Below are 27,954 nucleotides of genomic sequence, written 5' to 3' on the forward strand. Positions count from 1 at the left end.
TTGGTGGTAATTATGTCAATGTACCATAATTTATGCTGCTAATTTATGTTGCATTTATTTATACATTTTAAAATGCAAAACCAAGAGAATAGTTTTTTGTTCCTGAAATTGTATATGACCTGTTTACCTTTTTCATGTTAATTTATTTGCATGTGTGCATTATTTTTGGTTGATTAAAAGCAAAAATAATAAGCACCATTTTGATTTCTGTTAGGATACATATAACAAAATGGTACCTGTAATGTAGAGTGACTTAGCAGTACGTGGTACAACCAGAATGTCATGTGCTTAATACTGAAGTTAAACTAATTATCATAAAGTTATGGTTGAAAACTAGCAGATACAGACAATGTAGATAATCTTATTTTTAAACATGTTTTTCATCATTGTCATCAACTTGTCAATGCATCAATGAACTCTACAGTATTGCCTGTTGGTTGCTCAGGTTGCTCTCAGTAGATGTGTAATATACCGTTATTTATTGACCTATATTCATATCATGAGATTTGGCTCTTTTGTCCATCATTACAGCACGGATAATAGACACATTAGATGACGACAATATACAGAAAATACTTTGTGTTAACAGCAACTCTTGTGTATTGCTCCTCATCATCATACAGTATTTCTTTTTTGTATGACTTTGAATGGTTGAAGATTTGTACATGTACCAATTTGCGGTGTTTATAATGTGGAAACAGTTTGAGATGTTTTTAAGAAATAGTCTGTAATAAACTATTGAACATAATTGCAAATCACATTCTTCTTTATTTTCTTCAATGAGGTAGGCTATTTACCTGACAAATCCAGGTCTCTGTTGAAAAATAGATTTTATTTCAATGAGACTAACCTAGATACTTAAAGGTTCAAAACAAATGAATAGGCCTACACGTTCTGTTCGCTCAACAGTTCTTGAATTTGAGCGACGCTCCCTTTCCATTTCTAATTTTCAGTCAGTTTCAAGGGTTCCCTTACTGGGCGTTCCTTTGAGAAGTTCTAGTGCGTAACACTTGATGTATGTTACTTTACTCCTATTAATGTGGTGCGCAACCGATTTTAATTTGTGTCGATTTTCAAGAGCCAATTTCGTATCACGGAAATTCTGAATAACTGTTCGAACGAGGAGAATAAAGTCAAAACACTATTTACTTATAAATGCTGTATTCGATCCTGCCTGTCGGATATTGCTAAACAACTTCTCATTCTCAAACGACGAGTGGTCTAGATCTAAAAATGTAGGCTTAGTCTACATATGTATAGGCTATTTATGGTAGGCATATAACCTTTTTCTTAAATTATTTATTAGAGAAATTGGAATTTCGCGGAGAATTTTTGGAGAATACAAACTTTAACATACAGTCAGTCAAACGGATTACTGTTTAGACCGAATGTAAACATCAGTAGAGATTGTCAGAATCTTTAAGTTCCATTTTGAATATTGATCACATACTGTAGTCTACCCTTGATAAATTACAATGTAACTTGCGGTTTAAGGGATCATCGCAATATTCGAGTGTGCTTTTAAAGTGAACTACCACCACTTAGACATAGTCTGTTGACAAGCCGAAAGTTTTGGTGTCGCTTTAAGAGAGATGGGAAGCCTTGAAACCATCAAGTTCCATGTTTGTATCTTGAAATTGAGAGCGGAGGTAAACTCCATGTTGAAACAAAGTTACCAACTCCCTTTTAAATGTATTTAACTTTTATTTGTAGTTGTTATTTGGTACTTCTCTGGTAGCCGAGACATGTAATAATATACATGCGTTATGTTTTCATTGTATTCGCGGGTTTGTAGCCTGATTTTTTGTTAACTGAATTTTTAATGCACCTTGTCAGCGAACATTCTTAGTTCAAAAAGGCACTTTAACTGTAGGTTATTATTCTGGATTAAATCTAGATTTAATGGACCATCAGTCCTCAATAATCACGCAAGTTAGTCGAGATGAAGAGGCGAATAACTCAGTGCGAGAGAAGGGTAAGTTATGGAGAACTTTTCAAGACGCACGTCAGTTGCTTTGCACCGCACATGTCACAAGTTTTTACTAAGTCTTCCATTATAGGCTCTGTTTAAGATAAATGTCGTCATTTGGACACTAATCGCCATTTAAAATGTGCAATTCTGAATTGTAAAGAATAGGAATTAATCTGCCCCGCTAAAGTACGGTAGTTATTGATATCTTTTTTGACAGTTATATAATGTCTGTTGGACAAGCCCGTCGGTCAAATCACGGATCATGTTTTTGCATTTGCTATTGAGCTGTTCAGAAATATGACTACCTAAGTCAACTTTTTAGAAAAAATAAATAATTTAAAAGTGGGCTATAATAGCCAATATGTATTCAAAGATGTAGCACGCGCGTGCGTTGTTGTTTATGCGATTGTTGTCAGTACCCAAACTCGAAAAACGTGTGTTGACTGTTGTTAATGTTAGGCTAAACCTCGTAAAAAGTAATTAAAAGTCAGATTGTTAAAGCGTTTGTAGACTGGTAGAAATGCTCTAGGGGTGGTAACTGCTTTCTTGAAAAGCCTACCCCTATTACGCAACCGGTGGTTACACATGAGGACTGTACAGCTTCCACAATTTGTGACACACTGCAAACACACGGTCTGTTCACAAGATTTACCCCAAAAGGCAGTCTCACTCCCACAAAGAAGTCAGTCTGGCTGGATGGTAACATAAAGCCAGCTCCTGCTTGTAGTCGTTTTTTTCTGTTTGTTTTGGTTTGGCTTTACCAAGTTAATCATAGGCCTAGCCTTTGAAAAAGGTAGCCAGTAGCCTAGTTTTAGTGTATCCAATAAGTTAACTATCCATACTCTCTCTTTGTGTCTGGGTTCGGATGTTTGGAAATGTTTGTATTTCCATTATGCAGGAAGGAGAGGAGAGGTGTGTGTTAGAAGAGTGATGGGACTAGGATCACATCCCGTAGACTTGGGCATAATGTTGATGGTGACGGTACTAATCCCTATTATAACTCCTGGCCATTACATCACCTTTACAAACCAATGCACTAGTCTTTAGATAGGTCCACACAGCCAGCTTTATTTAATGGGCAGCCACATCTGTATGGAGAAGATCCTCAAGCAGCTTGTTCAATTGTTGAGTGTTTTACTGTTCACCCATTTGAAAGATTCTACACATTATCCTGCTCCTTGTCTCCTTTCCTTCAACTGCACTTATCTGAAATAACTGGACACGTGACAGGAAATTCCTAGTTCCTAAGGCATCCACCACCTTCTTTTCACCTGCCGTGTGACTTGTCTGCATGTGTAAATGAACATGAGGAGATGAGGCGACGAGGCCACTAAGGTTAATTGAGATGCATCCCTTATTTATCCCTCATTGCAGATCTGAAAGGATCGGTTTGTGGTCATTTGTTTCTGTCATTGTTTGTGCACCTTTTGCAATGCTTTCTGATCTATTTTGGCCTCAACCAGGACCTCAGGGCTAGAGATTTATTTGGAATTGGGTTTCAGACTGAGGAAGGTTGTGGATTATCTAAACTCTGACCTCATTCCCAGGCTGGTGTGCTCTGTACCTGCCCAGTTGTGCAACATATGATCCAATCGGGTTGGTGGTGGCAATGGCGCGGCACAGCAATCTGCTTCCCCTCTGATCTGCCCTAGCATTTCCCCTTCCTGTTTTGCTTTGGCTGGGGAAGTGGGCAGCAGAGGGTCATGGGTCTGAAACAGAGAAAGAGAAGGGGAGAGAGAAAGAAAGAAAAGAAGGAATGGCGAGAGATGGACAACAGACTGTGTTTGTAACACGATCACGTTCAGAGTGGGAGAGAAAGACATTGAATAAAAGAGAGGAAAAAGGGGGACAGTTTAATCTAAGTTTGCCAAGAGTGAGCTGTGAAAGTCCCTTAACCATAGTTCTACCTAATGTTAAACAAGAAATCTATGTGAAGTTTATCTAAAGCAGCTCACTGCAGTGGCAGTTTGGTCTTAATCTTACATCAAAACGTGGCACACATTACATGAAGTTGACCTTTAACATGTCTAGTAACTTTGTAATTACTCTCTTGACAATATTGTATGGACATGGTGTTACATAGGTTAATACATAAGAAACTGCTTTCTTTGTGTAATTACATTGTGATAATAGGACACTACATTATTACACAGACCAGGGCAATGTAACTTAAAGCGAAAATGAAACACACATGCAATGCATAGGAAGAGAGATTCAACATCAGAATATGCTGATCCAAAATAAACAGATTTCTGCTTTCTTATTGCAATGCTCACCATCTGTTTCGTACCCGGACATTTATTTCATAAGATGTATGATTATAATACTGCAGATGGCTCCCCCAGCCCTGTCATGATGATCGAAGAGACATGTTCCTCCTCTCAAACCTGTTTGCATATTCCTGATAGATATCTTAAAGCTGCACGGTCATGCCTCTTCCCTCAGGGAAATTCCGAATTCCTCTCCCACACTCACACAGCTGATTATACCTAATAAAATGTATGTAATGTTTTTTTTGTTTTATCAATTTGATGGAGGGTATCAGGTCGTAGTGGCTTGACCTCAAGCTGGAATGTATTTCATTGATATGAATGCACAAGTTCTGCAAGAGCTGGGCACGCGTTTCTGAAGCTAGTTTTCGGCCTGTGAACTATGAGAGGAAAAAAGAGTAATGCCCAAACTGACCCCTGACCCCTTCAACAGGAGTAAGCAATATGAAAGAAAGATGGCAAGATGGGGCTATCGCTTATATCCATCCAATCTTTCTAGGGCCAGGGGTCGATTTGAAATTTAGCATAATGGGTGCATTTTAATGTTTGACTGACAGACTTCCCCATTTGCTTCCAGGTCCCCCTTCCTCCTCTTCCAAGAAGCCCAGGAGTCGAGGCCTCTTCAACAGCCTCTTCTGCTGCCTGTGTCATGATCAAGCAGATGTCCCACCGGTCAACAACAATGCCCCTCTACTAGTGGAGGAGAATGGAACTGTCTCCAAGGTACGTACCACTCCTCTCTCTCCCGTCCTTCAGTCTCTCTCTCCCTCCCTCCCTCCCAGTCCTTCAGAGTATGCCTCTCTTTCCTCCTCTCCCTCCCTCCCTCCCTCCCTCCCAGTCCTTCAGAGTATGCCTCTCTTTCCTCCTCTCCCTCCCTTCAGTTTCTCTCTTTCTCCCTCCCAGTCCTTCAGTGTGTGTCTCTCTCTTATTACAAGTTGCCTTTTCTTCCCCACACATTCTCTCCTTTTTGTTTTGTTGTCTCCCTCAGTTTTGCCATTTTCTGCAAATACTACATCAGTCACTATACCCTCTTTCGTTTTCCTCATCCCCCTCTTTTTCTTTCATATTTTTGCTTCTTTTCACACACTCATTGTTGTCACTCTGTCCATTCCTTATTGCTCTCTTCTTCAAATCCCTCACTCTCTTCATTCCTCATTCATGCAGCCAAGGCTATCTGTCCATCTTCTCCACTCCTCAAAACTATCCTCCTCCTCTCTCACACACCACATTTGCCTTGAGTTAAATTGGTGTCTGACATCTAATTGTTGCAGAGGTGATTTGGTGAGTTACTATCTGGTGATGAGTAAAATGTTCTGTGACCTGAAGACGTGTTAGCTCCCAGAGCTAATGTCGGACATTATCGCAGTAAGCTAACGTGAGATGTGCGGACAATCGATTGTTGTGTACAGTAGGTAGTTTGTGTGGGTTTAGTAAATGTTTGTGGTGCGTATACAGTATGTCAATACAAATGTTGTTGTGTGGTTTGCATAGGTTCAGGTAAAGCCGCTGCTGCCTCAAGCGAAGTCGAAAGATGCTTCGAAGATCTGTGTTGTCATAGATCTGGATGAAACTCTAGTTCACAGCTCCTTTAAGGTAAGAGGAGGAATACTCTGCAGCACAAAATACAGTAATAAATAGTAATATGTTACATTTTCTTACCCTCCCTGAGATCTAGAATTATGATACTAAAGCTACTGTATTGTGAAAGTTCGTACAGCATTTCTTACTTCAGCACATTATACAACACTCTTTTTCTGTTATTATTTTGAAAGAATAACAAAAGTGTGTGTACCAAACAAAGGCACTCGACACATATTGTTTGCAGTATTTGCCCTTTTGCATCCTACAGTATGTTGTTTTTTCTTATGGACAGATATTTTCTTTCCTTTTGTGAGTGCATGATGACATCACCAGACAATTATGTCCAATAGTAATGAGAAACACTCGGAGAGGGTTTGATTTCTCCACAGGGTTGTTGTTGGCATTGACAATGACATTTCTGTCATTGTTGGCAGCCTAAAACTACCAGACTAGCTGTTTTTTATATTCCAAATACACACAGTCTCTCCCACGTGTCTGATGTTCTGGCCATGTTTTGGTGTACATTTCCGAATGCATCTTTAATATTCACACAGCCGGTGAACAATGCAGATTTCATCATTCCGGTGGAGATAGATGGAACAGTTCACCAGGTAAGGACATTTCACTATTATTTCTCTACTTCCAATGAGGTCCATGGTGACGAATCTCTTCTGGAGAGACAATACCTTCCTACCTGGATTGCCTGTATCTGTATATTACCTATCCCCTGTCCCCACTGCCAGTTAGGGGCTACATAGTGGTGGCATAATAGGCTATCCTAAAGTGAAAATTGGACGCCTGGCAAAAGACTGAGGAAAAAGTCCCAAGGCAAGGAGGCTCTAGCTATGGACCTGAAGATGGAACACCACAGTATCTTGGGTCTGGGCCTGGTTCAAGTAATCCAGGATAGGTTTGTTCAAACAGGCAAAGCCTATTCTGGATGACTTGGTTCAGGAGCATGACCCCTAGCCACGGTCACAGTGGAAAGAAGAAGAAAAGACTTGGTTGTTTTGCGATAGTCTATATTGCGTACACTTAATAGTAGTTAATAGAATAACACTGATGCAATTATACTGTGGTTTTTGTAGTATTTGAATAGCAATGCAATTGGGAAAGGCCCCTCTGACTTTCAAGATACTTGTTGATGTGTCAGGAGAGGAAGAAAGGAGGAAGTATATATTTGATTGATTTGATGTTGTTTTTTTATCATTTCCTCCTGAATCCAGGTGTATGTGTTGAAGCGGCCACACGTGGATGAATTCCTCAAACGGATGGGAGAGCTGTTTGAGTGTGTGCTGTTCACCGCCAGCTTAGCCAAGGTGAGAGAACGCCATGTTATGCTGTATCCATTGTTTATTGTCTATTGTCATTGGTGTGCCTGTATTGGCTGCAGCGATCAAATATCTAGGGGTCAAATAAGAAATATACTGTATTATCCTATGTTATTGGTGGTCACGTTCCTAACCACTGCAGTATGCTGTATGGTAATGATTTAAATAAAGGATACGCAAAACGATGATCATCCTGTGATTAATTGCCCCAAATCTGATCATCGGTGTTTGATCATCATCACAAAGAGTCATAGATCAGATTTGTTTCGAAGCACCTTTCAAGGACACTTTATATTGGGAGCATGAGCATAGCGATGCGTCCCAAGGACCAAAATAGCTTCCCTCTGTGACGTGGAGACCGCTGTGTCTGTTTCTCAGTATGCAGACCCTGTGTCCGATCTCCTTGATAAGTGGGGTGCGTTTCGCTGCCGGCTCTTCCGCGAGTCCTGTGTGTTCCACCGTGGGAACTATGTGAAGGACCTGAGTCGTCTGGGTAGGGACCTCAACAAGGTCATCATAATCGACAACTCCCCAGCCTCCTACGTCTTCCACCCAGACAACGCAGTAAGAGTTATCATGCTGTTCTTGTTCTCCACATTGCCAGCGTCACAGACATAAAATTGTCATGAGGCATGAATCCGGTTTTAGCATGACTACAAGCACAGTGTTGTAGCATGATGACTGCTTGTTGTAGCACTTGAATTATAGTGTTTTCAAGTAGCTCAGAGGCTACATTTTACATTATATAACTACGACTATAACCAGGGTAGTGTTCGGAAGGGTGCAATGCACTTAACATTGCAGATAGAGCTGCAATGGTTCCTGAATGTCAGAAATCCATGTCTGCTCCACATAATATATTTATTTCAGAACATTCCAAAACATTGTGCTCTATTGAACACATCCCTGCATTTGCAACATCCCTCACTCTGGCCCCTGTGTTTGTGTCCAGGTGCCTGTAGCCTCGTGGTTTGATGACATGTCTGACACTGAGCTACTGGACCTCATCCCTTTCTTCGAAAGGCTGAGTAAAGTGGAGGACATCTACACAGTGCTCAAGCAACAGAGGACAGCCAGCTAGCAGTGTCATCATCCCTATACCTGTACCGCCCCCTCCAGTACAGACAGAGAAGTGCAGGCTAACAGTGCCTTCACACCAAGTTAACCCCTACAGCACCCCTTCAAGAGCCCCACAGTGAGGCGTCCGCAAGCTTTCAAGGCCTTCACCTCCCTACTTTAGCCCTTCAAGACCCCAGAACCAAGTTTTTGAGGTTGCAGTGCCTTTTTACCACACCAGTACAGAAACAGAGAACTACACTGCAGTAATGTCCATACATTTAACCCCCTTTCCTATCACTTCTCAACCACAAAAAGACAGTGGGGTCTTTGTGGATCAATGTCATGACTAAGAATGAGTTGGTGTATACAATGCCTTTTATCAAATCTCAATGGAAGTACAGTACAGTCATGTAGAGGGTGTTTGTGGGGCCTCTTCTACAAAGAGTGAATAAATGACCAGATATGTAGCTGGAAGTTGAGGGGAGAAGAACCCCCAGGGTTGGAATCAAGAGTTGATTGCAGGGTTAGAATCAAGGACTTCAGATTTCAGGGCAACGAAACAGTGATGAATCTCTTCATGGAAATGCAGCCGATAGATTGGGTATTTTCAACACTTGAATGTGTGTCATTCTTTTTTTCTAGAGTTCATTTTTTTTTCCTCAATTGGAAATTAACCTTTTCATGTCTGGATTCTAATATAAGGTGACTTTCTTTCTCTGTGGCAAACTCATTTGTCACACACACATAGCCAATTGAGTTTTGTTTCCTCTCTCAGAATGATAGTTAGACGATGTCATACATGGTAAACCCGCGTCCTTCCCTGTGACATCACTGCATGATGCTCACTTGGCCATCGGCTACATCTGTGTGGTCATCATGATTTACAAAGGGGCCAGTACTCATAGAGAAAGATATTACCAAGTTACTGTGCCTCTTGAAATGTTCCAAATCCCTAATCATGTATTTTGAGTTGTTGTTAATTTGTTTGTCTTTTATTAAAACCATAGGAATATGTGGGATTATGTTCTAGATAACCATGTCATAACCAAGGGGTAAAGCACCCCCAGTCATAACACAGTACCATAGTCAGAGGAATGGTCAGCACTTTACAGTGTAATCTATATAGGGTTATAATGTCTATGGACATTAGCTATGATGATGGACAGCTATAACATTTCACGTTATACACTCAGACACATGGTGCCAATGGAAATTCCTCTGCAACTATCAAAGAGACAATTGGTCCTTGATGATCTTGTTCTAGTTATTTTTGTCAGTGTACACGCAAAAAAGATTTAGATTATTTTAAAGCAAACTGTTTGTCATCACTTTGCTGTAGTGTCAATGCTACGTCCATGGAGGAAAGGTCTCCAGAGGTCTGATATGTGTGTATGTGTAAGCATGCTATCTGGTTTTGAGGAGCACAATTCTCCCTCCTTTTATAGAAAACGTACTTGAATTATTTCCCCTTTTTTGATAGCATTATCTTTTAAAATATTGCAAATACTATGCTTTTTAGACCGCATGTCTAATGCAAGGCAGGGCTACATGAATCGGTACTTTCCTGGGTTGGACACAATTAAAGAATTTGTACTTCCTCTCCAACTTCGGTCCCGGGGGGTTACTCAGTGAGCAGGCTTTTGTTTCAGCCCAGCACTAACATGCATGTTTCATGTATTTTTTTTTTTTTTTTTTTTTTTACTATGATTCATTGAATCACATGTGTTAGTGCTGAGGAAGAATAGACTAAGTCAAGACGAGGTCTGGGCTGGAATTAAAGCCTGCACAGCCAGTAGCTCACATAGTGTAGATGATCTTTTTAAGACTGGGAAAAGCATGAAACATTTGAATACTGTATTTTCCAATGTGCTTTGGTATTGATCGACAATCTGTTGATATTGATTGATACACTGGTCCCTGCTCCATCCATTGAAAAAAGACAGTGTTGGATTTGACTAATGGCCTACTAGAAAGGCTTGTGAAATAAGATGATTACGAGCTAAAATAACAATCTATCAGTATTAAGAAATATTACACAATTGTTTGTATGTTTAACAAATTTGAAAAAAAAAAAATACATTCCATCTTAAAACACTGAGTGCCCTTGTCAATCAAATTAGATGCAAAAGACAGACATTTTTAATCAGTCATTGGTGATTGTTCTCTTTTTTTCCTTTGGCAAGTGGATTATCTTTTGATACTGTATTGTAGAAATGCAAAATGTTGTTGGCACTCTTTTACAATGCATTAATGGTTAAGAAATGGCGGATACAATTCCAGCAACCTCTGAAGAGTATGCCTTTTTAATTGGGATGCTAACATACACCCAGTAGGAACCAAGGGTTTATAGTACGTGGATGTATCTTAAAGTGCCACATAACTCCTCTTCAGATATCTAGATAAGATTTACACAAGTAAATAACATTTAAGGATTTATTTCAGAAGGATTATTAGGTGGAATATTTACTTAGTATCCTTCCTTCGTCATTAAGAGATATTTCTTAGCTGAAAATGTTTTGAAAAAGAGTGTTCTATCACTATAGGCCCTTTGCCTAAAACTGTATTTAAACACATTCAATAATATATGCATATATACACATATATGTATATTTTGTTTTGCACTGTAATAAAGCAAACAAAAATTATATTAATATATGGAATATTCATGTGACTTATGATTGAATACCTCTAACCTAGGTTGACATCTTTTTATCATACCAAATTGTATTGAACTGTATGTAATAATGACGTTTTCCATAAATGCTACATAATTGAATAACCAGTTGAAGTGCTCTTGTGTAATACTGCTTTATCTTTATGAACACAAAAGGCTTAACAACTTCACATTGAAGCGTGTTCAGAAGTAGAATAAGGCTCTCTTACAGTACAAAAGCTAAAGCCGTTTTTGCATGGCAGTTGCTCTGCATGAATACTTATATTGGATAAAACTGTTTTAATTTGTCTTGAATGTCTGCATTTTGAAGACTAGGAATCTTTTTATATATATATATATATATATATATATATATATATATATATATATATACAAAAGTGCTCTTAAGAAAAGTTTGGTTTTACTCATAAATTCCTCAAATCAGTTCCCAAATAATATATTTTCCAATTAAATAAGTGTTACTGACATGTACAGTTCTTATTAACTCAGCCATTCACACCCAACTAAAATATACCATATCACACTAAGGAGTGATGCACACAGATTTAACCCTGAATAGTATAAATCCCATACTTTCTGCAAGGTTACTGTCCCCAACAACTGATTCAAGATCAGCTCTCTATGCATATCCTAACCCCAACTATTGAGGAAAATAACACAAATGTTCCTGAAACAGTTGTTTGGGGCATAAGTAACACATCTTGACCAGGCACACATCACTTTTACACATACTCATAAATCCTTAACTAAAAGTTCCAATTCCCTACCTTCTCCCAGAAGTGTGCATTCATTCACTCTTACTCAGGGTCTTAGAAACATTGGATTGGTATCAGGGGAGGCTGGTGGAGGTAGAAATCAGAGGAATGGCTCATTGTAATGCATGGAATGGAATAAGGAATGGTGTCAAAACACGTTTGTTTGATACTATTCCTCATTCCGTTCCATGGATTACAATGAGACCGTCCTCCGATTTCTACCTCAACCAGCCTCCACTGATTGGTATACATATTGGATTGGTGTAAGTATGGTCTAGGATATTTCCTCTATATTTCTTCTTACACCTGTTTAATCCATGAGGGGGAGTGAACAGGTGCACAGTTCGATGAGAAGGGTAGAGAATCAGACCGCAACCAAAGTTTTCTGCCTCTAGAGAATTCCCTCTACTGTCCCATCACGTTGAGCCTGGCGCAGCTCTTGGCCTTCCCTGTGGTGAACTTGACCGTCCCGCTCATGTCAGCGCTGGTGTGTTTCAGGGTGAGTTTGTGGATGGTCCCCTGGTTCTCCAGGCGGACAGAGGGGCCGGACTGCAGGGGCTCCCCGTTCAGAGTCCATATGGGGGGCTTGTTAATATCCACGGAGACCTCGCACTTGAAACAGGCCTGGTCTGGGGCCGTTACCTCCACATCCTCCAGCTCCTTCACCATCAGCAGAGCCTGGGCTGCAGGGGCAAGGGGATGAGGCAATGGCACCGTTACAATAGTTCACATAGATTCCTCCCTTCTCTCCCTCTTTCCTCCCTTCCTTCCACGAAGTAATCACTGATCTGACATGGTTGGAGTGGTGAAAACAAGAAACAAAACAATCAGATCCACTCATCGTCAGCTCACCTTCCACCATGAGCTTGGCTGTGGACATGTGCTCGCCGACCTCTATGCTGTAGGTCCCCTCGTCCTCTACCGCCACCTGCTGGATAACTAGTTTGCGGTAGCAGCCGTCAGAGTGGATCTCCAGGCGGTCGGAGGGGACCAGCTCCTCCCCGCCTTTGTACCAAGTGACGTCACAGTGAGGCGTGGACACGGTGCATTCAAGAATCACGCGGTGCTTCTCCAGGGCTGTGCGGTCCCGGAGTGGCTTCACTATGGAGACGGGGAGCTCTGGGGACAAAGCAATAGATAATTTATGCCAAGGGTTGATAACAACGGATTTGAAGTCAGCAGAGATTGTCTACAGCCTAGTAAATAGAACCTTACTGTACCTTGCACTTCTAGGTAGGCCGTGGATTCAGCCTGTTTGGCCACAAACTGGATCTCCCCAGAATCCTCTGCTGTCACATTACACATCAGGAGGAAGTGCTTTGTCCCTGAAGGAAGGACATTGTTTAATGAATTGATTCAATTAAATGATCGACTGACTGATTGACTAACTGATTGATTGATTGACTGACTGATTGATTGATCAGGAGTTATCTCTCACCCTCTGTGCGTATCTTGATGGTGTTGGTGGGTCGTATCTTGTGGCCGTCCTTGTACCACTCCCCATTCACGTCCTCCGCGGACACCTCACACATGAACACGGCATTCTGGTCCACCTTGACACAGAGGTCCTCCAGGTCCTTCAGCACCTCCAGCTCACGCTCTGAGGACAGTGAGATTAAACCAAAACTGAGGTTAAGAATATTTAAAAGTTATAATGTAGTTATATCACAGACATTAAAATACAGCAGAGTTTGACAAAACAAATCCATTTAAACATAACTGCTGCTTAGTAAGTGAATAGTATGTTTTTCCAGTAAAAAATGTTTTCCCAATATAGCAAATTTTAGACCATTAAAGCTTTGTGTCATGCTAACATAAAGTAAAATACAACTGTAATCATGGTTACTGCCTCAATTCTCTAATGTTGATGATATTTTACAATAATGATCACAAAAGTGAATTGTTCTAAATTGATAACAGTATGGAACCTACTGTATGAGAGCTGGCATAATTGGACTATCCACCACCAAACCAAAAACATTGCAGACTGTACCATCCAGCCATACCTCTAGATAGCAGTATGACACACAAAATGTATCAAATGACACTTGAAGGCCAGGGGCCGATGCTTGTTGGCAATGTGTTTTATCCTAATTTGTCTTAAAGTAGTTTTTGTTTAATTTCCTTTAGATATTATTACATCTATATTATTCATTTTATAAAGTATACTGAGGTGTTTCTTTCACACACAACAAAAACATTGTTGATTGGGACTTTTTGTTTGTTCTTACCGTATATCTCTAGAGTGCAGGATGTGTTGATTTCTCCTGTGTCACAGGTGTAGGTGCCTGCATCAGTAAGGCTACACTGCAGGATCTGACAGAAGCGCTTTCGTCCCATGGAGTAGATCCGGTGAGTCTGCCCTTGTTTCAGCTCCGTCCCATTCTACAGTGCAAAAGGCAGATGGGACAGGGCCATTAACAATACAGTATGACATTATTCTTGGATGACACAAACTTACAAGTTGCTTGTGTGTCTCTTGTGATGTGGAGGTAACAACTGTAACATGTACATTTCTGCATTACATATAATTGCTGTGCCCTTATTTGTTGTAGACTCAATATGTCTAAGTAGTCTGCTTATTAGGACAGTAACTTAAATGTTTAGTAGATGTCTGCACTGTTTCAATGAAAACCCAGTCTTCTTACATGACTGACACAAATACTGCTCAAAAAATGCAGTAACCCATACATTTACATTGATCATTTTACCTTGTTCCACTTGACCTCCACATTCTGTCTGGAGAACTCACACTCCAGTGTGACAGGATAGCCCACCTCAAAGCGAAGGTCTGCCAGCTTCCTCAGGATGCTCACTGGAGTCTCTATGACCAACCAACATGAGCTTTAGAGAGATGATACACACAGTTGGGCTCACATAACCTTTTCCTGGCCGGCAGTTGCCTCTTTCTGTTTGTGAGCACCTTTTGGGTGACTACCTCTTATGGTGACTACTATACCTTCATCCTTCTAATCCTAGAGGACTACAGTACCTCACCTTTGACTGTAAGTCTGGCTGAGGTCCGGAGCCCCTCGGCTGAGAAGACCATGGTGCCTGTGTCCTCCAGGGTGAGGTTGGAGAGGGTGAGGCCGTGGACAAGCCCGTTCGTGCTCACCCGCCAGTGGTTATTTGGTTTGACTCGGATGCCGTCCTTCTGCCACACCCCTTCCACGTCTGTGTGAGACAGCTCCACCTCGAAGGATGCCGTCTCCCGCTCAAATGTCTCCGTGTCGTTCAGCCCCTTACGGATGGTGATCTTCCTCGCTGGGAAAGAGGAGAAATGGTGCACTGAAGAACATTTGCTACATTGCCATGTTTTGTTAATCTCACACTGTTCATATAAAACATGTAAAGAAAGAATAGAATACAATGTAGAATGTTATATTGCCTGCTTGACAACTGAATATTGTCTGGTTGCAGAGATTAACAGGTGAAAAAAATTATACTACACCTACAGTCATGAGCCATTTCTGCCTTCATCACTTCATCACACATACACTAGTGTAAGAGGGCCTACCAACATTTCATCAGCCTTCACACACCCACAGGGGCTTTACCCATGGAACATGAGTTATATTTGGTACAGTATCTGGTGGTACCATACAAGACTGTGAAGGCCACCATACAATACGTACAAATAGAAAACCAGAACTTGTGTGTGTGTGTGTGTGTGTGTGTGTGTGTGTGTGTGTGTGTGTGTGTGTGTGTGTTTATGTGTATGTATGTATGTATGTATGTATGTATGTATTTTGTATATGTATGCTTATGTATGCATGTGTGTTCACATGTCCCGGAAAACATTGTTCACTCATTCAGTCCACTTACGCTCAACATTGAGCTTGACCTGTGTGCGGTCATGCAGGGTCTCGCAGCGGTAGGTCCCCCGGTCAGAGAGGGTGAGGTTGCGGATAGTCAGGCTTCGTTTGCGGCCACTCAGCCCCAGCGTGTGTCGGGGTCCCGGTTGGATGACTACCCCCTGCCTCATCCACTGGACCTCGCCTGTGTCCAGACTGACCTCTGTCTCTAAGGTAGCATCGCCATACTCCTCTGCCATCACCGCCTCCATCTTCTTTGTGAACAACACCTGAGCCTCTGAAACAAAGGAAGAGGGAGAGAAATACCTATTAAATGGGGAAATCTGTAAGATGTTGAGGTGTCTTGTTTTTCATTTTGTTAGGAGGACAATGGCAGGAGGGCACTGGGAATCACCACAAAACCCCCTTCCCCCAGTCACAGACTCACCCTGCACTTTGAGATTGGCCTTGCACACCACACCCTCAGCCTCAGCTGTGATCTTGGAAGAGTCCAGGACCTGGCAGCTTCGGATGAGCAGGCTGTGACAAAGACCATTTTGGGTCGCCTGGTAACGGTCACCGAGGACAATGGGCTCATTGTCCATCACCCATACCAACTGGACATCCTCGGGGGAGACCACGCACTTGAACGTGGCGTCCTCTCCTTCTAATACTGTGGTGTTGTGGAGCTCAGTGAGAAACTCGACCACACGAGGCACTGAGGAGAAGGAGGAGGTAACAGAGGCAAGGGGAAGGAAAGGAAGGAAGGAGAGAGAGTAATTGGGTGAGAGGGATGATGAGAGGGTCTACCATCACATAGTCTTGGGTGACCAGAGTGTCTGTAGTTGTAAGTCTGGCCAAGCAAGACTAACTATAACATGGACATTTCAGATGTGAACATTTCTAGCTTTGAAAGAAATAACCAGCTCTGTGCTTCTAGCCTAGAGTAACACATGGAGGAAACTATTTCACTGAAGACTTTTACCAGGTGTTGACATGCCATTCTTTATCGACACTTGGTTGCATCAGCATACTAAACAAACAGCAGCACCTCCAATTTCGAGGGCCATACTTACTCTCTACTCTTAGGCTGGCGACAGTCCTGTCATCTTTGGACTCGCAGGCGTATTCCCCAGTGTCCTCATCGGTGAGCCGATGGATGGCGAGGCTTCGCTCCACGCCATCAGCCCGGATGGTGAACCTCCGGCTGGCGACCACCTCGACGCCGTCCTTCAGCCACTGGACGTCAGCCTTGGGCTTACCCACCTCACAGCGCAAGGTCACCATGCCATCCTTATGGGCCCGAGTATCATGGAGAGGCTTCACAAACTTGATCCTCATCTCTAGGAAAAACAGAGGTTGAGGGAGAGGTATGCTTTTCTCATCCATATCGACGTTACCTTTAAAAATACAGTATACCAGAGGTGGTTTGGAACCATACTGACATGATGAGTAACCTTGTCTGAGACCTGAAAGTGTGTGTTATCTCCTAGTGTTCACACCTAGGTTTTAGCTTAGTGAGCTAACAGAACTTTGCAGCATCCAGGAGAGTTCGACCCAGTCATCCAAGTTCAACCCAGTCAGTTTCATAAAAAGAGTAAAAACACAAGGGTTACCTTTGACTAGCAGGCTGAAGTGCATCTCGTCTGTGCTAGCATCACAGGTGTACTCGCCAGCGTCGGACCGCCTGAGTGGGTTGATCGTGAGGAAACGCTGGTGCCCCTCGATGCCCGTGTGGAAGCGGTCCCCTTCGATCGGCGTCCAGTCTTTGAGCCAGCGCACCACCGCCCTCTCCTTGGACACCACACCCATCAGTGTCACGCTCTCTGCCTCGTAACCTGTCAAGATGTTTGCTTCCTCTTTGTTCAGGAAGGTCACTGGAGGTTCTGTTCCAAAATATACAGAGAGATGTTGCTTTTGTGTTTCTTGTTTTTAAATAACAGCGGTCTATGTCTGACCTTTGTATAGGGGACTGAGTTGTTCCTGTGTCCATGCAACCTGACACAGAAAAACCGTGTCCTAGATATAGGCTTTACATTGTGGTCAATTGTTAAGGCTGTGCAACAGAATTCCACATCAGTAAAGTACCTTGGATCTTGACCATCGTGATCATCTTGTCGTCAACTGCATCACACATGTACTTCCCAGAGTCGGAGGGCTGGACGTCAGAGAGAATGAGTTTCCGCAGCGTGCCGTAGCTCTCGATGTATGTACGGGAGTCACTACAGAGCAGTTGCTGGTTGAAGTACCACTGGACTTGTGCATTGGCACGAGACACTTCACAGGCCAGGATCAGGTCGTCTCCTGCCACCATCTCCTGGTGCTCGCTTGAGTTCCCCAGGATTGTTACTGGAGGCTCTGGACAGGGAGGGGACGCAATGTTTTGTGTTTTTATTGGAAGCTATCTAAAAGTAATTTCAAGGTTTTATTTGTTAGCGCTCAAGCTAAGATATAAAACATAAATGAATGAATAAAATTAAATCTAATAAATAACAATAATAATAAAATATACATGAATGAATTAAAAAAAGATCCATTCTTTACCCTCCACAGTGACATGGAAGGTGATGTTGTCATCTCCTGCCTCTAGGGAATACTCCCCAGAGTCTGCAAGCTCTGCATTGAGGATGACTAGTGAGCGGAATGCACCCTCTTCCTCCTCGCAGAACCTCTCGTCCCCCTCTAACCGGCGGCCATCTTTGTACCACTTGGCCACGCCGTTGGCCCTGGAGAGCTCACACTCCAACTCAATGTCATCAGTGACCCGGGACCTCTTGTCTGTCTTCACCTCCGACTTCCTCAGAATTTTTATTGGTGACTCTGGTGGTTAAAGATTATAATAACAAACTTAATTTTGACTAATTTTAACTTTTTAATTGTATGGGGCCAGGTGTAAATCTATGTTTTCGCTAACATGTGACAAAAGATCAAGACAATCAAATTAGTATAACAATACAGGAACAGGAACAATAAAACCTGCACTCTTCACAAGGGACTGAAGACTTTAAGCACTAAAGGTAGTGTATTAGATGTTGAATGGTGCTTCATCCATGATCTCTTACCTGAGACTTTGACCTGGAAGTCGATTTTGTCACCTGTGGTGTCACAGGTATAATTCCCAGAATCCCCCGGGCTGGGGGAGTGGATGGTTAGACGCCGGATGAGTCCATCTTCAGTGATGGTGACGTTGCTACTTTCCTCCACCTCTCTTCCATCCCTCCACCAGCTCACCTCCGCATTAGAGCGTGACACCTCACACTCGAGTACGATGGGGTCCCCAGCAAAACGCTCCAATACGTCAGACATTTTTTTAGGACGGGCAAGCTTCACAGGGGGTTCTGAGATGAAGAATTTGTTTTGTCATTTTAGATTTTCATTATTTGACTAAAAGAATTGTCGAAGAATTGCCACAAAGCGGGACATAAGATGTGGTAATCATACATTATGAAAGCTCATACATACTTAATAATAAATAAATAAAATGCTTATAATAAGAAATAATTAATTACACCTGTCAGGGATAAGTAACATCAACAAATTATCATTTAATACAACAATCTATGATAGATTCAAATCTAATACAGCCAACGGCTTGTGTGAGAGAGTTCACTGACCCCATCCATACCTTCAATAATCACCAGGAAGGTCACAGAGTCGTCATTGGTGTCACACACATACTCTCCTGTGTCCTCTACCGTGGTTTTGGGGATGAGTAGTCTCCGGTGGGCTCCCTGGACTTCCAGGATGAGATGGGAGCTCTCATCCACCTCCAGCCCATCTCGGTACCACCGGACCTGGGCCTTGGGCTGGGAGATCTCACAGCTGAGCTCCAGCCTTTCAGAGGTCAGCCTGACCAGTTCTACCTCAGACTTACTGGGGGAAACGATTCTGACTAGAGGCTCTGGAGGGGGTGGAATGAAGGGCCAGGAAATCTTAGGGCAACATATCTTTTATGGGTGAAATCAACAGCTTTTTAGAATGAATTGACTGAGGAGTGAGAATATGATACTTAATGTACAGTATTACTTAACCCCAACTTGACTCGACTTGACTTTGATTTGATTCACATGTACTATAACGACTGTACTATCAATAGATACAGCAATCCAACAACCCTGGATACTACCTGTGATGCTGAGCTGGAAGAACACAGAGTCTCCATCCGTATTGCAGATGTACTCTCCGGAATCTTCCACTGAGCCACAGAGGATGGTCATTCTCCTGTACGGGCCCTCCGACATTAGCTGGATGTTATCGCTCTCTGTGACCACCAGGCCGTCCTTAAACCAGCGAACCTCCCCACTGGAGCGAGACAGCTCACACTGCAACACGATCTCCTCTGAGATGTGACAATCCATGACAATGTCTTCCTTAGGCTCCACTATCATCACAGGTGGCTCTGTGTTTCAAGATGATCAACATCAGCATCGTCATCATCATCATTGTCATCATCGTCATCATCACCAAATGTCTGACGTCATGTGACAAATCTCATAACCACTGCAACTTAGTTCAGTGACTGAATAGGGAAAGCTTTATTTTGGTAAGACAATAGAGCCAACCTCATTGTTACTTGTAACAGGCTGACTAACATGAACACATACTGTAGGGCTTACACGCTAACCATACTGTACTTGCTTGTATTGTAACAACTATAGTGAATATGTAAGTAGGCCAGCACAGCTCGGTTTGGCTCAGTAGTGTGAGTAGGGTAATACTGTCCCATAGAATTCACCATACTGCACCTTTGATGTTGACTGTGAAGGACAGACTGCTGTCTCCTGCCTGGCAGGTGTACGTCCCTTTATCTGTGCTCTCGGCCGAGCGTATAATCAGCCTTCGCATAGCGCCCTCTGCCTGCAAGGTGATGTTATCACTAGGATGGATCTCACACCCATCCTTATACCTGGGATAGGATAGGGATAGAAGTAATTGTTTGTTAATTTCATAAACATTCGGAGCTTTCTTTAATCTACTACTACTTCCACCTCAAGGATACCATGTGAATGTATCAGTGTTTGTGTATTGTGTTTAGTGGGCAGCTTTCATAGCTAGAATATTCCAGCAGTGTACCAGTGAGCTGTGGCGTCCTCTCTGGAGAGCTCACAGTAGAGCACCACAGGGTCCAGCTCCATGGCACTCTTATGGAGGTCCTCCTCAGGGACAGCACTGAATGATACAGGGGGACCTGGGGGGACAGAGGGGAGGGTTAGCCATGTGGAGGGGTTGGATGGGCTGAGGTAAGTTTTGGTTTGATTGGGTGTACTGGAGAGGCAAGGAGAGATGGTTAGTTGGTTTGGATGATCTGATTTATGGTTAGGCTAGAGTTTGGTCAGGTAGATGGTTAGTCAAATGGGTTTGATAGTCTGGGTTAGAGTTTTGTTGGTTGGACTGAGGAAGCAAGAAGAGATTAGTTTGGTTGTAAGGATGTGTGGAGTAGTTGATGCATCCTGTTAAAGGGACCCTGTTAAAATTCAAGTAACGAGTTGGAAATGTAAGTCTTCAGAAACACAATTAGGAAGATAAGACAAGCAGGTAAAACCTAGAGAGGAACAAATACTGTAAGTCCACACTTAAACTTGTAATGACTCCATAAAACACCAATCATGTTATTCAACAACAACAAAAACAAAGTTACAGTATTAGACCTCAAAATGAAAGTAATCGTATTAGCATTCCGTCTCAGGAAAAACAGAACAACAATCTCCTTTGATCACCTTTGACCTCCACTTGAAACACACTGACATCATCAGCTGTTTGACAAGTGTACACGCCAGACTGAGAAAAATCAGCTGATTGGATAATCAGCATTCTTCTGCACCCCTCTTCCTGCAAGTGTACCCCAGGGAGGTTGAAGATCTGCTCGCCATCTTTGTACCAGTACACCTGAGCATCTGGGTCTGACAGGTCACACTGTAGCATAATGGGGTCACCCGCCTCAAGGGACTTGGTCCTCTCCACTTCTGGTATTTGGCAGAACGTGGCTGGAGCGGCTATAGGTGTTATGATTGGTTAATGTGAGAGATATGAGATGCTCAGTTAGCCGGTGTGAACATTAATCCGATGTTGCATGACATGGCTGGGTTGGAATTCTTTCATGTTGTAGATGTGATGGGGGTTATTCATATAATGTCACCACAATGTTGAGTTCCCATGTTGGGGATTCAATGAGGCGGTGTTCAATGGGATGTTGACATCAGGATTGGAGTTATTCCATTACATTTCTCAAATTAATTTCATTTCAATTCAGGGGTTGAATTTAAATTAAAAACATAAATTGAATTGAATTTATATACATTTTCATGGAATTGACCCCAGCCCTGGTTGATGTTGATAATGAAGAGGTGAGATAGTTACAGAACTCGAAACACTGATCTGCAGATCTATCAGTTGAGTTTTGTTGTTAATGATCTCAAATATGGACAAGTACGAAATGAACACTCACCTTCGACCTCCACATTGAATTTGATGACGTCACCCATGGTCTCACAGGTGTACTCCCCAGAGTCAGTGAACTCTGCTGATTGAATGACAATCCTTCTCATGTTCCCCTCTGATTGGATGTTCAAGCCGTCAGTCACCTGGAGCTCCACTCCATCCTTGAACCAGCACACTCTGGCTAAGGGGTATGACACCTCACAGTACAGGACAATCGGGTTGCCAGATTCAACCTTCTTGTAACTGTCCGTTTCCGACAGAAGGGTGAACTTCACAACTGCAGCTGGAAAGTAATTATTACAGATAACTATAAACATGCAGTGTATTGTAAAAATCACATGACTGCTTAGCATTTGATATTTCGAAAATTCAGCGTAGCATGGAACAATTGACTATGAGTCACTAAAATGATTCCTTCCTAATGCAGTTGACAAGAAATGCGAACAATTCTTGCATGACACCATTATTTTGTTATTTTACTTTACTTCAAACAATGTTTCACAACACCTACGTTGAACCTTGAGGACAGCTGAGTCTCTGACTCCTTTGGCAATGAAGGTAATCTCTGCTGTGTCGTCTGTGACCTTGGCACTGTGGATCACCAGTGAGTGCTGTGTCTGTGAGTGGCGGATAGAGTAGCGTTCACTGTGCTGCAGTTGGGTGCTGTTAATGAACCATGTCCCCGTCATAGAGGCGGAGAGCTCGATGGAGAAGCAGGCATCCTCTCCCTCCACCACCTCACAGCCCTGGAGGGGTGAGTGGATTTTGGGCCCTGGGACTGAGGGGGAGAACAGTGGAGACAGAAAAGTGGAGCTGTCATATTTTGTACAGAAAATCTTCTCTATTTGAGACCTCTTGCCACCAAGATAATCCATTTTATATGTGCTTCGCATTGCACTTTCTTTATGTACAATACACAGACTACAGAACACCACCCAAGGTCTCCAGAGCACAATCATGAGATATACACTGTAAAATCAAGTGTCTCATTGACCTTCTTTGGAAAATTCAAAAAATTCTAAAAACACTCCCTTTGCCAGAAAACGACGGTAGAATATGTGATGCCACACTCATCCACTCACCCAGGTGGACTACTTTAGGAAACTCCACGTGACCGCTACGGCCGTACTTGTTGACACTGCAGACGCGGAAGCGGAAGTTACCCTCGCACGGCACGCTGTCACCCATGATCTCAGCAGATGTGGCAGTGTCAGAGGTCAGAATCTTCTGCCACTCCTGGGAGCCCACCTCCTGCCTCTCCAGGACGTATACGGAGCGGGTGGTGGTCTGGGTGGTGGGTGCCGGCTCCCAGGAGAGGAGGACACTGTTGGGCCTGTCTACGTCTATCTGGATCCCCACTGGACAGATGGGCGGACTATGTCTGGTAGCTGATACAAATGGCAGGGGAATGAGTAAGTGGGTGAGTAAGGTTTGTCATAGTAGATTGAGAGGAGATGCAGTGGTGACTTACTGTTTCTGGTAACGTGTCTCTTTAAAGGGGGTTCAACAGTCTAAACTATGTTGATAGTCACCATAACCTGTCTCATTTCTAGGAATATCTGTTGTGTTCAAGGAATGATATAGGATGAAGAGGCTAGTCACACAATCACAGAGAATTACTCAACCATATGCTATGTAGATAAAACACAAGGTCAGGAATTGTGTTCATAGCCCCTTTACCCTTGACTTTGAGCCGTGAGGAGGTCTTGGATCTGCCCGTCACAAAGGTTACCACCCCGGTGTCCTGGTGGGCGACGTTGACAAAGACCAGGATGTGGGTTTTACCAAAAGACTTCAGGATGGTCTGGTGGCTCTCACGTAGCTTCAAGCCGTCTTTGTACCAGTGCACCTCCATTTCCTCCTCCTCCACCTCCACACAAAATACTGCATTCTCCCCCTCCAGAACATCCAGTTTGCGGGGCAATTTACGAACAATTGTCCCTGGGGGATGAGAGAGAGAGAGAGAGTCAAGGGTCACCTATTGCATTAGATCTCGAAGGAGAGTCATTTTATTTGCACTCAAAGAATAATTGAGTTCATGTTCAGGGCATGAGCCCATCATACACAGTATCATATTGTATTGTCCAAATTATTTGATCATTTTGTAATAACATTGATTGAGCTGATATTCAAAGTAGCCTAATGATTTATTTCCTGTACTATATTGGAGAATACATGACTGATGCTCTACAGACAGAAAAAATTTAATGTGTACTTTAAATTTGACTCACTGACAACGTACTGTATTGTGGTCGAGTAGCCAACAAAAGCGCATTTTTTACAAGAAGCATACTGTAGCTGAAACTAACCAACTATCACACTCCTTACTCCTAGCCAGACACGGTGTCACTAGCATAGTAATAGTGTTTAAGTAAGCTTATTCAATAATATTAGAAGTATACCTTTGACTGCTAGCTCAGCGATGCTCTTCCCTCCGTCAGGCATCTCGCAGAGGTAGACCCCGTCATCATCTGCTCCGATATCATGGATGGTGAGTCTGCGTTTGGTTCCCTTCTGTTCCATCCCATATTTACTGCTGGGCTGTAGCCTCTGGTCCTCTAGGTACCATGCAGTAGGGATGGACTCCTCAGGCACCTCGCACTCTAGTACGGCTACGTCCCTCTCTCTCACCTCCACGTCAGTGAGCGACCGCCTGAACCGCACTGGTGGACCTGTAGATCAAATAAGGAGATTGTGTTTCAGGTGGAATCAAAATCAAACCAAACTTTAGACTATCAAAAGTTTATATGTAGCACATTTCATGCACACATGCAATACAAAGTTTTACAGGAAAATTCATAAAAACAAAGAGAGGAAATAAAAAGACGAAATAAATAAGAGGATAACAAGTATAACAGCCATGAGAGTTCTGTAGAATACTGTAGAATACTGTAGAATACTGTAAAAGCAGAGAACAAGTGAGGAATGTAGAGACTAATGCATGGTAAATAGTAAAAACTCAAATGTGTTGAAATAACTGAATGAAGTAAAGCCTAAGTAAAAGCAAGGATAAAAAGGTAAGTTATAAGATGTCATTTCAAAACAAATCACACTACAGTACTGCATGTCTCTTAGTACAGGTAGCTGTAATATAAACTTCTTCTAATCCATCCATTGTGTGGAGACTTCCATTGTGTGGGAATCTTAATTATAGTTTTTAGCAAGGTCTATCTCAGGAGCAATATTACTGCTTGAACTTTGAGAGTTAAAACAAGTTGTGGGATTTTGACATACTGTAAGATTTCAATTAGACACACTATACACAATTAGCTCTATTGCAAATGCATACAGTATATTGTAAATATGCTATCCCATCTATCTCTGCATTATTTTTATTTGGTCAATAATAATACTTCAATGGAGCTGTGCTAATAGCTGGAACAGAGACTGTCTCTGTCTTTCACAGGACGCATACCTCAGGACATGATTCAGGCACTAAATATAGGAAGACATGCAAGTATGGGGTGGGCCGGAGGGATTGAGGGGGGCAGGGAAAGGCAGTAGGAGACTAGGCCTAGTGGGAGGCAGTGGGTGGGAGGCAAGGGAGAAGCTGAGGAAGACTGGGGGACAGGGAATGCATACTTTTTAAAAGCATATAGCAGTAGATTACTGAAGAATAAAACATAACTTCCTAGATGCCTCCCATCTCTATTCCAGTCAATCAAAGAGCTTGAAGTTTCATTAGAGCTCCATCTCAAGTGTCTTTGAATGCAGACCCTACATAACAGACAGACACTCATATAGCATATTATGAGTGATGACACGTCAACTGTAGATAGAATCTGCCCCCAACGGAAGACCCCAGGGCTCCCACTAAGTAGCTCAATTCATCAAGACTCAATCACAATGGATCTGGATGCCTGCATGAGACAGATAATCATTTAACTGACATGGCCAGCTGACTCTAGTGTGCCGAATGGGTGGGTAGGATCCACTAGGATTATCTTTCTGTTATGATAGAATTATGAAAAAACAATTAACAATTAGAAGGGTGATTTAACACTTATCTTTTAGCCATGCATTTCCACAGTGTACATAGAGCGATTAGTCACGACAAGTGCCGCTTATGAGCTAAGTTCGTCTCCATGACATACCTATGAGGTCAGAGATATGTTTCAGGGCTAACATGAGGATTTCTCCTTCATGTCATTTCCATAAAATGATGACTGACTCAACTGACTAAACTGGGTGGATGAGAGCAAGGCTGTTCCTTATACCTAACCTCAAGTGAGATTGTTAATCACCAGTGGTGAAGGAATGCAATGAGGAAGGCAGCAAGAGTTAAAGATGTATGGTTATTCTACTACTTTGATATAATATCAATACATTTATTGCCTCACAATCCTTAGTTTTAGGCTTTTAGTTTAGGCCAATGAGATCATTTCTGGCCATTATTTCTGACTATTTAAGGGACCCATTCTGGCTCAAGAGCATGCACAGGGCCAAAATCCTCCATAATGCAACTTTAAAAAAAAAAAGAGTGTCATACAGTATGACCTACCTTTGACAGACAGGTGAACAGCACTGAGAGTTTGTCCCAGGGCGTTAGACGCAGCACACACATAGAGCCCTGTGTCCTGCTGCTTGCAGTACAGCACTTTAAGCGTGTAGTAGCCCTCGCGGTCCTCGAAGACAAGGTGACGCCTCCCGGCCTCCAGGGGCAGTCCATCTTTCTTCCAGATGATCTCAGGCTTAGGTTTCCCCGTCACAAAGCAGCGGAACTTGGCATGTTTCCCCTCCGTCACCGCAAACTTCTTCACTTTGGACGAGTTGAGGTGAGGATCCTCTGGCTGTCTCGAGGAGCCATGATGTCTACTGCTCCTGTGTCTCCCAGCATGAGGTGACCCACGACTGTTGGAGTATCCGTTTGATGACTTCCCAGCTCCGCTCTCCTCTCGTTCCGGGACAGGCTCCACCAGAAGCACAGCGCCCGCTCGCGCCTCCCCGTAGCGGTTGGCGGCCTTGCAAATATACACGCCGCCATCAGGCATCCGTGTGCGGTAGATCTTCAGCTGGCACCAGCCGCCCTCCTGGCTGCCCACGCTGAAGTGGGCACTCTCAAAGATGTCGCTCAGCTTCTTGCCGTCCTTTTCCCATACCACCTCGGGGAGAGGGGTCCCCCAGAGTTTGCAGGAGAAGGCTGCGTCCTCCCCCCGGTCCACCCGCAGGGAGAGAGGCTTGATGAGGAAGCGCGGCTTGTCATCTGCCGGTGGGTGTGCCTCCTCTTGGGGCTGGAGTGTTTCTCTCCTCTCCCTATTCTGCTGCCTCATCTCTATATTTTGTTTCTCTCCAGACTCCCCATTTTGTTGCCCCCTAAACTCCCCATTCTGTTTCCCTCCAAAATCACCATTTTGTTGCCCTCTTAACTCCCTGTTTTGTTGCCCTCCAACCTCCCCATTATGTTGTCCCCCATTTTCCCCGTTCTCCAGCCTTGGCTGCTGCACACCATTGACTTCTATCTGTTTCTGTACCACGTCCCCCTCCTGACCCTCTCCTTCCACTTTCAATGTGGCCGCTGCACACGTTTCCCCTACACTGTTACAGGCCTTGCAGATATACTGACCAGCATCCTGGTTAGTCACCCCTGTGATGGTGAGGAAGTAGGCTTTTCCCTCTTCAGAGAGCCTGAAGCGTCCTTCCGAGAGGATCTGTACATTCTTACGCTCCCAGACCACATCGGGCCGAGGGTCACCGCCGATCTGGCATTTTAGGACGGCATCCGTGCCACACTGTGCCACCACTGGGCGTGCGTAGCCCAGCAAGCGAGGGGCACCGCCGAAAATGTCCATATTGGCTTCCTCTGTTTCTTCTCACTTTGACTGGCAGAATAAATACGCTGTGGGGGGGGGGGTCTCTTGCTGATGTCAGAGATGTCTTTATCGCATACCAAGCTGTGAATTTAGAAATAAGATATTGAATAAGGTTCTCTTCCAAACACATTGAAGTGTAGGCCTACCGTGATCTTCACCTCAGTGTTACGTTTACTCCCCTTTCATCACACATGTTCACTTCTTTAACAGGAAATGGAGTTTTGAAATCACAGAAGCCCCTCTTAGTTCACAGGCATCCCAGCTGGTGCT

The 27,954-nt window shown here is 43.1% G+C and overlaps 2 protein-coding genes across 3 annotated transcripts; one reads left to right on the plus strand and one right to left on the minus strand.

Moving 5' to 3' along the window:
- The first annotated feature begins 1,618 nt into the window (after positions 1 to 1,618).
- LOC310814972 (carboxy-terminal domain RNA polymerase II polypeptide A small phosphatase 1-like) lies at positions 1,619 to 11,176 on the plus strand. Of its 2 annotated transcripts, XM_083684556.1 has the most exons (8): positions 1,619 to 1,649; positions 1,898 to 1,975; positions 4,820 to 4,965; positions 5,734 to 5,835; positions 6,378 to 6,434; positions 7,050 to 7,142; positions 7,533 to 7,718; positions 8,107 to 11,176. In XM_083684556.1, the coding sequence occupies exons 2-8, from the start codon at positions 1,903 to 1,905 to the stop codon at positions 8,233 to 8,235; spliced, it is 786 nt and encodes a 261-aa protein (XP_083540682.1). In that variant the 5' UTR covers positions 1,619 to 1,649; positions 1,898 to 1,902; the 3' UTR covers positions 8,236 to 11,176. The 2 variants fall into 2 exon arrangements, with proteins under 2 accessions (XP_083540682.1, XP_083540681.1); XM_083684555.1 differs by having other exon boundaries at positions 1,638 to 1,975; positions 8,107 to 11,175.
- Positions 11,177 to 11,349: 173 nt separating this feature from the next.
- Positions 11,350 to 27,663, minus strand: obsl1a (obscurin like cytoskeletal adaptor 1a; the record flags this gene model as incomplete). Its single annotated transcript, XM_083684554.1, has 24 exons — positions 11,350 to 12,325; positions 12,495 to 12,761; positions 12,863 to 12,967; positions 13,081 to 13,242; positions 13,874 to 14,027; positions 14,354 to 14,466; positions 14,640 to 14,906; positions 15,468 to 15,734; positions 15,885 to 16,154; positions 16,513 to 16,779; positions 17,053 to 17,322; positions 17,525 to 17,794; positions 17,981 to 18,256; positions 18,499 to 18,774; positions 19,062 to 19,337; positions 19,563 to 19,835; positions 20,182 to 20,342; positions 20,510 to 20,624; positions 21,882 to 22,157; positions 22,386 to 22,652; positions 22,957 to 23,262; positions 23,555 to 23,815; positions 24,277 to 24,546; positions 26,376 to 27,663. The coding sequence occupies 24 exons, from the start codon at positions 27,661 to 27,663 to the stop codon at positions 12,048 to 12,050; spliced, it is 6,735 nt and encodes a 2,244-aa protein (XP_083540680.1). The 3' UTR covers positions 11,350 to 12,047.
- Positions 27,664 to 27,954: the final 291 nt, after the last annotated feature.

This window comes from Argentina silus (genome assembly GCF_951799395.1).
Source record: "Argentina silus genome assembly, chromosome: 14".
In the NCBI taxonomy this organism is placed as follows: Eukaryota; Metazoa; Chordata; class Actinopteri; order Argentiniformes; family Argentinidae; genus Argentina; species Argentina silus.